General features: G+C 54.6%; 1 protein-coding gene across 1 annotated transcript; it reads left to right on the forward strand.

The window, feature by feature from the left end:
- Window positions 1-2,066: 2,066 nt before the first annotated feature.
- On the forward strand, window positions 2,067-10,473 carry Matn1 (matrilin 1). The gene is made up of 8 exons (XM_051171994.1): window positions 2,067-2,166; window positions 3,473-3,819; window positions 5,811-6,033; window positions 6,979-7,104; window positions 7,573-7,989; window positions 8,527-8,679; window positions 9,843-9,923; window positions 10,424-10,473. Exons 1-8 carry the CDS (start codon window positions 2,067-2,069, stop codon window positions 10,471-10,473), a joined length of 1,497 nt encoding a protein of 498 aa, XP_051027951.1.
- The last annotated feature ends 1,047 nt before the right edge of the window (window positions 10,474-11,520 follow it).

The raw sequence follows: 11,520 nt of genomic DNA on the forward strand, positions 1-11,520 counted from the left end.
TGGAGCACGCGTTGTTTCTGCTTTTGAGGCCAGGGAAAATGTTTCACATTTTTTAAAAAATACAAATATTTCTTTTTCTGCCCTCAATGTATATGCTGAACTTCCAGGAGCCCCCAGCTGTCAGCCCCACGGTGGAATGTGAAAGCTGCCCTTCTCTCTGCAACCCGCTTGCTTCCTGAAAGCCTACCTGTGGCATATTTTGGGACTCTGTTAACGAGAGGAGTGACACAGAGAAGGTGTCTGTGCTGCCCCTGGGGCCACAGACTGGCCATTCAGAAGGGAGCTGAAAGGGCGGTTTCATGGGCACAGCTGGGCACAGCAACAGGGCTCTGTCCCTTAAGCCACAGGACGGGTGCTGGCTCAAGCTCTCCCTGCCTACACTGCGCAGGGCCATCCACCAGCACAGACACCTCTCATAGTGGCCACCGTCACTGCCACCATTGCTGACCCTCATGTGACCTGGATGGGACCCAGTTCATTACTACTTTCTGTTACCTTCTTCATTTGTTGGCCACCATCTTTGGGCCTCAGATACTGAAGAGGATTGAGACAGGAAACAACCCCACGTTGGGGTGGCAAGGGCAGCCACTTAGGAGTTTGGGAGAAAGGATATTTGCTACAGTTTCTGGGGACCGTGTAGCCGGAAGAGGGAACTCTAAGTGGTGGAAGGGAGGGGGTCAGCAGCCCCGGAGACTTCTGGGTTTGCAGATATGCATAGGGCTGAGAACTGGGGAAAAGATGGAACCAATATGGAGGAAGGCAACAGTTTTTCTTTAACACGGCCACAAAGGGGGAGGGGCCTTTACTCTGCCCTTGAACCGGCTGCGTGGCTTCAGGCTAGCCATTGAACCTCCCTGGGCCTCGGCTTTGGCATATGGAAAGTGGGTTGGTAGATTTCATTTGTCTGCTTGCCTCACCGGTTTGTGAAGCACACACATACAGGAGAGCGACCAGTCTGAGGGAGGACGCTGTGATTGCTGAAGATGCAGCTGTGGACTAGGCCAGCCTACTCTCTCTAGGACTCCACCCAATCTCTCCAGGACTCCGCCCACTATATCCGGGACTCCTACGCCCCCCCTGCCGGCAAACACCCCTCCCCCCCTTTAAAACAATCTGTTCCCTTTCCCTTCCAGGGCGTTTGCCTGCAGCAGTGGGAGTCCCCTGCCTCATCTTCCTTCTCCTGTGTTCTCACTGCCTCCCCATGTGATCCCAGAAGGCTGACTTTGTTGTGGGAGAACTAACAAAGATAGTTCAGGTAATTCTTTACCCCTCTAGCTAGCTCTGTGTGGCAGCATTGACACTGTCCCTACTCCCAGGTGAGAAATGAGGCACAGAGAGGAGGAGGAAGCTGCTCAAGGTCACACAGGTGCATGGTTTGGCTCCCATGCACGCCCTAAACCTGTCCTCCCTCTTGCCTTGTGCACGATGAGCAACAGCCATGCTAGTTGCTATTATGATCTGGTGTGGTAGCTTACATCCTTAATCCCAGCACTCGGGAGGCAGAGGCAGGCCGATCTCTATGAGTTCGAGGCCAGCCTGGTCTACAAAGTGACTCCAAGACAGCCAAGGCTACCTACACAGAGGAACCCTCCTGGATAGCCAGCTGTGCTCCTGCAAAGGCCCAGCAGCCTTTGGGAGGAAACAATGAGGCTGGAGAAGGTGTGTGTGTGAGTGTGCCGAGAGGTGGCTAGGAAGCAAGATTGTGGCTTTAGGGTTGTGGATGGGAAGGATTTGGGTGTGGGGTAAGGGAGCAGGACAGAGCTGAGGCTTGAGGCCAAGGGACTCAAGTGTCCCTGGGTGGTAGGTCCAAGTCAGCACGGGCTCTGGCCCCCACCCACCTGAGATTTCCTGAATTCCAGCTGTGGCGGAGTTGCTTCTGCAGGCAAAGGGGCCCTTGTGGCCAGCGGCTCCTACCCTCCCTCTCCAGCCACACACACCTCCATTCAGCCTGGCCCCGCCCCTGGGGGTTGGGGCAGGGATGCTGTCCCCAGCCCAGTAGTTGATAAGGCAACCCCCTACCTCTGATCCCCTCCAGTGTGCCGCCGCTGTCCCGGGTAGCCGCAAGCATGAAGGTCACCTCTGGTCCAGGCTTTGCACCCTGTAGCCTGCTGCTCCTGCTGTTGCTACAGGTCCCTGATAGCCTTGGTCTTGCTCCCCAGCCCAGAGGTAAGGGGACCATGGGTGATGGGGACACTGGGTCCATGTCCCATAACAAATAGCCTGGGAGAGGCTGAGCACAGAAACAGATGGAAGCCAAATAGGAATCAGGGTTTGGGTGTGGGTGTGGGTGTGGGTGTGGGTGGGGGTGAGAGGGGCATTGGTTCATGGTTGGTGATGAAGACAATGGTGTTAGTGAGGGCTGGGCCAGGTGACCCTCAGGGCTATGCGTGCTGCCGAGATCAGGAGTTCCCAAAGAGCTGTGTGAGGCCCAGGGCTCTGTGAGTACAGCTCTAGAGACCAGGCATCTGTTCAGTTTCCACCAGGGCTGGGCTCTCGGGGGGGGGGGCTGGGGGATGTTTTCTGGCAGCCCCAAGATGCCCAGCTCCCTCAATACAGATGGGGAAACTGAGGAGGAGGAGGAGGAGGAGGAGGAGGAGGACTCAGTTTGTGTCATGAGATAGTTTCCGAGCTTTAAGAAAACAGGTTCTGAGTCTGGGATATGGTCAACTCTGTCTCTGGGCCCCCACTTCACTATTTGGAGGCTGAGCCAGCAGAGAGCAGGCCATTTCTAAGGTCTCCTGAGAAGCTCTGATTCTGGGGCTTTGGGCTTGTTTCCATATGGCAAGGGCTGAGGGGAGAGGGGGAGGTAAGCCTGTCACAGAACCCATCTCTGCTGTAGGAACAGGATATCCACCCTCAGCTTAGTCTCCCTCTGCATAGATAGGAAATAAGGTTAAAAAATATGCAAACCCTCCCCCTTTCCCAACCCCCCTCCCCGCTCCTAGCCTGGGGCCACAGCTGAGGCAGGGTCTAAGCCCAGGCCTGCCTCATCGCACCCCTGGTACCTCCCAGTCATCTGTGCCCTCTTGCTGTAGGTCTGTTCCCGGGATAGGGGTGTCTTGGGGCCCACCCTAGCCAGGTGACACCAGGAATTCCTGCTCCTTCCCTGGGAAAGAGGTGGGTCCACATTTGCTGATGAAAAGAGGCTGTGCTGATGGGGTACCACACTGGTCCTTTAAGGCTGTGTCCACCCAGCAAGTCCGGCTAGTCTCCATCTGCCTTTGCTCATTCTTGGAGGATCCTGCTATGAGTCATCAGCATAGGAGGGCTCAAGAGGGAAGTGGGTGGCCTAAGACCAGAGGGGTCTCCCGCCTTCCTCCCCATGGGCTGAGCCACAGGCCTGAGACTGTACACTGAACTGAGAACCTAGCTGGGTCATTGAGGCTCACCCTGGGCTGTCTGGAGCCCAAGGCTACTCCTCTGACAATTTCCCTTGCTCTCTCTTTTTTTTTCCCCCCACTGCCCCTCTCAGGTCACCTCTGCAGGACCCGACCCACGGACCTGGTGTTTGTCGTCGATAGTTCTCGCAGCGTGAGACCTGTTGAGTTTGAGAAAGTGAAGGTGTTCCTGTCTCAGGTCATTCAGTCGCTGGATGTGGGGCCCAATGCCACGAGGGTGGGCTTGGTCAACTACGCCAGCACTGTCAAGCCAGAGTTCCCGCTTCGGGCCCATGGCTCCAAGGCCTCGCTTCTGCAAGCTGTGCGCCGCATCCAGCCGCTGTCCACAGGCACCATGACTGGCCTGGCCCTGCAGTTCGCCATCACCAAGGCCTTGAGTGACGCCGAGGGTGGGCGCAGCAGGTCCCCCGACATCAGCAAGGTATGGAACACTGGCTGATTGGAAGAGGAGTCTGGGCCGAAGCCATAGGGTTCTCCGGGCCACTCTTCAGAGCGTTGCCTGATATCTCCCCGCATGGCAGATGAGAAGTCATTATAAATGTCACTCGGTAGCAGTGGCAGAGCTAGGGTTTGGGATCTTCCTTGAAGCAGAGAAAGGCAGGCTAGGTGCTTATGTTCTGGGGAAGGTGAGGGCTCTGCAGCCCTGCTGTCCCATGGTAATACTGTCACCCTGAATGCACTACTCTTAAGCACAGTGCCTTAGCTTCCCTACCTCTAGTGGAGTACTGATAAACCTCTCTTGCAGCTTGGCTCATCAGGGTGCTTGGCACCCAGCATGCCCCATATGTCACCAGTGTACTTTACCAGCTTATGGCTCCAGGATTGTGTTCAGCAGCGCACAGAACTTCTATACAAACTGTCCTTTCTCTGAGTCTGTCCCAGCTCGTGCTGGCCTGAGAAGTCACCATTTACCTGCCCCAGATTCTGGCTCAGGGAACAGCCCCTTCCTTACTCCTTTCTGTACCTCACTTTCTATAGGTCATTGCCTAGAGCTGAAAGCTTCATTTTACACACAGGGTAACCAGGGTACAGAAAGCTCCGGCAACTTACCCGAATTTTCAGGGGCAGAAGTGTTCAGTGACTGTGACACACAACCCTAGCCACCCTCAAGCCCCAGAGAAGTGACACCAGACAGATGGTGGCCTGGTTTGTGGTACTGATAAAATGATTTAGTGTGAGGAACTGGGGCTGCAGCTCACGGCCACACTTAGAGGATGGGGCAGCTCCAAGAGGGATGCCGATGGGAAGAGATGGAGACCTGTGCCACTTGCAGCTTACATATCTCTAGAGTAAACTGGTTTCCCCAAATCAGTCTTACGGGCTTGTGAGGACAACACTCCCCCAGCAGGTGACAGGGAGGCATCTGGGTGAGACCTTCCGGGAGTCTCAAGGTTGGGCCTTAGCTCAGAGACTAGGGACCACATGGGGTTGGGTGCAGCGTCCCAGGTCCCTGAGGGGAGGAATGTGTCGAATCATTCCCCAGGGGACGACGTGATGGTTCTAAAATAAGAGTTGACCTTTTGGGGCTCCTGCCAGTGAGTCATCTCACTCACTTTGGCCTCACGCCTTTCTACAGAGGCAGAGACCTGCGGTCAGCAAAGATGGCCGCAAGGCAGGAGCCCCACTTCTGGCTCAGATCTGCTTTAACTACTTTACAGCTTGGCACCAGAGCACTGCCAGGCTGGGCCCCCCTCTTCCTAGGGCATAGGGCAAGGGCCTGCGGGAGGGGAGCAGTCAGCAGCCTTTTCTCTGTAAGGGGTAGATGTCATCTTGGGTAGTAGAAGAGGACAAAAGGGAATTTTCCTTTAGTGGGTTGGTTCTCTGGATTTGGGCTGTTCATCCTCCTTTGGACCCAAGGCAACAAAGCTACAGCCAGAGGCTCCCACCCTCATTCATGAGCCTCGGCTCCCCTCTGGTGGTCACTATGCAGAATTACATGGGGTTAGTTCTTTGCCTGACCGATTTCACCTACACGGACCACGGGGACCTCAGGAAGATAAGACTGCACAGTCACCAGGGCGAGAGGTCCTAGAAAGCTTGAGTGTGAGAAAGACACATGGCCTGGTTTGCAGAGTTCCTTTTTGTAGAGTCTCAGGAGGTGGGACTCCAGGATTCCAGAGCTGCCTGCCTGATTGGAGAAGGCCTCACAGGCCCGAATCAGAAGGGAGACACTTCTGCCCTTATTTCCCACAGTCAGAAGTCTGTAGCCTCCCTAGCTAGTGAGTGGGACCTCTTTCCTGGTGTGTGTGTGTGTGTGTGTGTGTGTGTGTGTGTGTGTGTGTGTGTGTGTGTGTTGGCTGCCACCAGCCTGATGCTCCTGGGCAAATCGCAGTACCCCTTACATCTGGCTCCTTTTCTCTTAGTAGTCTTGAGGGCTTGCTGGAGCCGGTCTTCACTTGCCCCCACGTGCAGGTTGTCATCGTGGTGACTGATGGGAGACCCCAAGACAGCGTGCGGGACGTCTCTGCGCGTGCGCGGGCCAGTGGTATCGAGCTGTTCGCCATCGGCGTGGGCCGCGTGGACAAGGCCACGCTGCGACAGATAGCCAGCGAGCCGCAGGACGAGCATGTGGATTACGTGGAGAGCTACAATGTCATCGAGAAACTGGCCAAAAAGTTCCAGGAGGCATTCTGCGGTGCGCGAGGCTGGAGGGGCGGGGCAGAGAAGCCTCGGGGCGGGGCCTGGAAGGAGCCGGTTAGCCTGAGTCAACACTGGGTTTGACCAACTCTGGGCACCTGTGTATTTGCTAGAGCCAATCTCAGAGCCCAAAGATGGTGGAGCCGAGTGAAGGGTGGAGGGATGAAGACGTGAGTGGAGACATAGAATAAGCGTGGGAGGGCAGATCTGGGCGCAGAGCATAGCATGAGTGGGCATTGGGTGGGGCTAGGGATGGGATTAAGACAGGTGAGACAGGGACAGGAGAGATTAGAGACCCAGGCAGGTAGTGAATGTCAAGGACTGTTAGCATCAGTATCAGCGGTGAGGCTGATGGTAAGGCCTCTATGATTTAGGAGTGGAACTCAGAACAGGCAACCCAGGCTGGACCAATAATGGGTGGTGGGTACCAGATTCTGCAGTTCAAGAGTCCTTTTATAGGATGACTTTGCAGGGACAAAGGATCCTGTGACACAGGAGGGTTGAGAGGCCTAGGGAAAAAAAATCCTATGTGGAGGAGAGAGATGGGTCTTTGTGTGAGGATTTCTTGGGCATGTGACTGGTCAGAGGGGGCAGCACTGTACCAGGGGCGAGGCTGGGGCCCACTCAGAGCGTGCTCCTTACTGTGAGCACTGAGTGGGTCAGGGAAGGCTCAACACAGCATTTGCTTCCTATCGAAGGAGTTATTTGAGTGTCAGGAGTGGTCAGGACAGGCAAGGGGCCTTGCTCCCGTGGCGACCTCACTTTGACTGCAGCGATTCCACCCTGGGTTGAGAGTGTGTGATCTGGGTGCTGTCCTGTTTGGGGTTCTATCCAGTGCCCTTGAATGTGCAAAGGGCTGATCTTCATGGTCAGGGAGCAGCACCTTGGCTGAGATGTCCAAGCATTGGTGAATGTGATGGTGAGCCTCCTCTTGTCTCCCCAGTGGTGTCAGACCTGTGTGCCACAGGGGACCACGATTGCGAGCAAGTGTGCATCAGTTCTCCGGGCTCCTACACCTGTGCCTGCCATGAGGGCTTCACCCTTAACAGCGATGGCAAAACCTGCAATGGTCAGTGGCTGGACACGGGGGTGGGGGGGAAGTGGGAGATGGTAGGGACTGGCACCTCCTTAGAAGACCCATCTGAGGCATCTCTGCGTCTGGTTCTCTGCGTCTGGACCAATTTACAAAGTAGATTCCTTCCGGAGCCGGTTAGCTGTGGAAGGTTCGCTCTCGACTCCCGATCCTCTAGTCCTTGTCACTAGATGATGGGTGTGTTGAGGTAGAGGGAGGCACAGATCCTGAGGTGAAATCTTGGTGCCACCAGTTTTGAGCTGTGTCACTTACCAGCTGTTTCTGATGCTGGAAAAACGGGGCCGTAAACTCGGGTTTTGTAGAAGGAATCCTGAGTCCCAGAGGGTGACCCTTGAGTCCAGAGCTTGCACATGGTCGAGTGCCCAGCCTATGGTGGGAATGGATGACCATACCGCGACCCCCCCCCCCCCGAGCTTCATCCCTTTGTCATCATGCCTTCCTCAGTCTGCAGCGGTGGTGGAAGTAGCTCAGCCACAGACCTGGTCTTCCTCATTGATGGGTCCAAGAGTGTGCGGCCTGAGAACTTTGAGCTGGTAAAGAGGTTCATCAACCAGATTGTGGACACACTGGACGTGTCAGACAGGCTGGCCCAGGTGGGGCTGGTACAATACTCAAGCTCAATACGCCAGGAGTTCCCGCTTGGTCGCTTCCACACCAAGAAGGACATTAAGGCCGCTGTGAGGAACATGTCCTACATGGAGAAGGGCACCATGACTGGAGCCGCCCTTAAGTATCTCATAGATAATTCCTTCACCGTGTCCAGTGGGGCAAGGCCTGGAGCCCAGAAGGTGGGCATTGTCTTCACTGATGGCCGGAGCCAGGACTACATTAATGACGCTGCCAGGAAGGCCAAGGACCTTGGTATGTACTGCCTGCCTGGGCTCTGGACCTCACTGATGGCCAGGGACACCCATGGCCATGGCTCTATTGTAGCTTGGCTCAATGACTTCTGATTAATGTTTTAAACTTTAAACTTAAGGGAGGTGCTTGTTAGGCCAATTCTCTCCTCTTGTACTGATGACAAAATGGGTCCCCAGAGGGCCAAGTGGCTTTTCCTATGGTCCTTTTATTGCTGAGACTTACAGCTTTCCCAGCAGGATGCTGGTTCCCAAGGATGCACCAACTGTTGAAAGACAGTACCATATTGAGACAGGTCATACCATTTTAACTAAATGAGGAAATTAATAATCACCAGACCGATGTTTTGCGGGTCACATGAAGCTCTAAGCACAAACATCACTGACCGGGGACACACAGCAGAACGCCAGACAACGTAGATTTGTTCTTGATACAGGCATAGTGTCAGCAATTCTAGCAGCTGCCGCTAGGAAGTGTCCTACATAGGTTGTCTAGGCATTCGCCAGGAGGCCAGCCTTATGTGTTTGGTTCCTCTGACAGGCTTTAAGATGTTTGCAGTGGGCGTAGGAAATGCTGTGGAGGATGAGCTGAGGGAAATCGCCTCCGAGCCGGTGGCTGACCACTACTTTTACACAGCCGACTTCAAGACCATTAACCAGATCGGCAAGAAGTTGCAGAAGAAAATCTGTGTGGGTGAGTGAGGCCAGGGTGTCATCAGTGGAAGGGGCTCTGTGGGGGAATAGAGTCACCCGGGATCTGAGTGTGGGATAGGTAAAGCACAATGGGACACCTAGGGGGTGGCAGCACCAGTGCTGGGCTGGCTAGCTCACTACCAGCCGAGACATATTGGCTCCTTCTCTTTGGCCAATGCTGTTCTCGTGCTCTGCATGGTCTGTCTTTTGTCCCACTTGGTAGGAAGATCACAATCCCTTCCTGTAGACGGGAGAGCCAAGACCAGAGGGGTAGGATCACTTCTGAATGTTGGGGAGCCAGGATTGAACCCTGCTGTCTTCCTGGCTCTCCTGATGTCTTGGCCCATGGACTGATCCTTGTTGGTGAAAAGTCTGAGCTCCTGGGCAGTGAGAAAACTTAGTTGCTAATGTGCCAACTTTGCAAGCATGAAGACCTGAATTCTATCCCCAGAGCCTGCCTAAAATATCAAACAAACAAAACCAAAACAAAACAGCCAGAGGGCTGGAGGGATGGCTCAAGGGTTAAGAACACTAGTAGCTCTTCCAGAGGGTTTGACTTCTAGTACAGACACGGCAGCTCACAACTGTCTGTAACTACAGTTCCAGAAGCTCTGATGCCCTCTGAGGACATTGCACGGGCATAGAACACATACATACACGCAGGCAAAAACATCCACATACATAAAGAATAACTTAAAAAAAAAAAAAAGCCAGGTGTGGCATGCTTGTAAGCCACATTGAAGGAAGCAGAGATAGGCAGGTCCCGGGGGCTTGCTGGGTAGCTAGCCTAATCTCCTCAGTGAGCTTCAAGACAAAATGAGACCTGGTTTCAAAAACCTAGGTAGGTGGCACCTGAGCAATGCCACCTGCCACATGTGCGTGCCTGCACACAGCAACACACTCTTATGCACATTCACACACTCCAGATGACTTGAGTGTTTCCACATGGCATGCGTTCAACCCAGTTCCCTATCATGGCTCTGAGGATGCACAAAGCTCACTCCCCCTCACTCCCAGGTGTGCCATCTAGGGACCTTGATGTCCTCCTCTTATTTTCCCTCCTGTCCTTCCTGATTCCCACTCCCCCATCTCCCACGTGTCTGCCCCAGCCTTTCCTACCACTGCTCAGCAGCGTTCTCCCCCACTCCCTTCTCTCCACTGCAGAGGAAGACCCGTGTGCTTGTGAGTCCATCGTGAGATTTGAGGCCAAGGTGGAGGGTCTGCTGCAGGCCCTGACCAGGAAGCATATCCTTGCTCAGGCTGTGGAGGGCCTGGGTGGGGGAGTGCTGGAGAAGCACAGAGGTGCCAGACTTCTGGGGCATGACCACAGAGAGGTCTGGCTTGAGGTGTAGCTTCCTCCTGCTAGGGCTTGACACCTGCCTGGTCATAAACCTTGTCAAACTCAGAGGCTCCCATATGGCATAGAAACTGAGGCAGAGGCCAAGTACTAGGGATGGGACACAGTTGATTCATTTTCAGGTATCTGGTGACATGGTGAACCTCAGCCCTCATTTAGAGGTGGACTGTGTCCTGATAGCTCCCCAGTCTCAGATAGCACATGGTAGGGATTCTCAGGACTAAGCCTGAGTGAGCACAGCTGAGCACTCCTGGCAGAGAGAGAGAGGGAGGGAGGGAGGGAGGGAAGGAGGGATGGAGAGAAAGCGCTGGATGTAGCTCCTGGAGGAGACCGGAAACCAGCACTCCCAGCTCTGGCCTCCTGCACCTACCCTTAACTCCGAGCCTACTGGAAGCTGTAAGCAAGCGGCTGGCTGTCCTGGAGAACAGAATCGTCTAACAGCTCCCCTGGCCTTGCCACCTCCCTCCCAAGACATGGCTCGCAGTGTCCTGGGAATGTCCCCTTATAGCCGGAGTTAGCCTGGCTTTGCTGCTTTAGCGAGGGAACCTGGGGAGGATGGCTGTAGGTCTTCCCCAGCCTCCGCTGTTCTAGGGCCACGGGAGCAGGATGGGAACTCGCGCTTGTGCCTGCTGGGAGTGCGCGATGATGTCTGTGTGTGTGTGCCTGAGCGTGCTCATGTGTGTGTCTGGGAGCAGAGATGTGTGCACAGGTGAGACTGCAGAGAATGGGTGTGTGAGTTACTGAGTGCATTTTTCCAACCAAGAGCTTAATATATTCCTGGTCCTCCCCCCCCCCCCCGCCCCAGTTAATTCCTTATCCTTTCTTGACTCTATGTGATTTTTCTGTTCCTTGAGGAAAAACAATTAAATGTGGTTCGCGGTACACCCTGGATGGAATAAGAGGTGGTGATTGGGGACCAGGAGAAAGGATAATGAGGACGCGGGTACACATACTGGGGTGCTGTGATGAGGTGGCTGTGGGGACAGCAGCATGGTGCTGATGAAGATGACAGTGGCCACACCAGGACTAGGGCAGCTCGTTTCCTGCCTTCTCAGCTTCACATCCATCCCTATGACCTGAGCCAGTACTTTCAGTTAACCAGCCAGAGAAGGCTCACCCATCACCCCCACTTTATGAAGGGAAAGGCTGAGCGGTGGCAAGATTCCTGTCTGTGAGTTGGTCATTGCATCTGGACCCCAGGGCAGCAAAAGAACATGGCACCGTGAATCAATCGTCCGTCCAAGCATTCATTTTTCAGATATCAAGTGTGGCCCCAGGGAGAGGGTGGCCTTGAGAGGGACTCAATGTCTTCACTGAATCTTCATAGCCCCCCTGGCCATAGCTGGATAAGTGTGGCTTTAGGACAGCCAAGGTTTGTGCCTCTCCTGGGTGTCTGGGAATCTTGGGGTGGGCACGTTCGAGTGGCGGTGATGGAGAGGTTGGCTGAGCCTAAGCCTGGACCCCTTTATGTTGTCTGCTCCTTTG

The sequence above is a fragment of the Acomys russatus genome, chromosome 29 (assembly GCF_903995435.1).
Source record: "Acomys russatus chromosome 29, mAcoRus1.1, whole genome shotgun sequence".
NCBI lineage: Eukaryota > Metazoa > Chordata > Mammalia > Rodentia > Muridae > Acomys > Acomys russatus.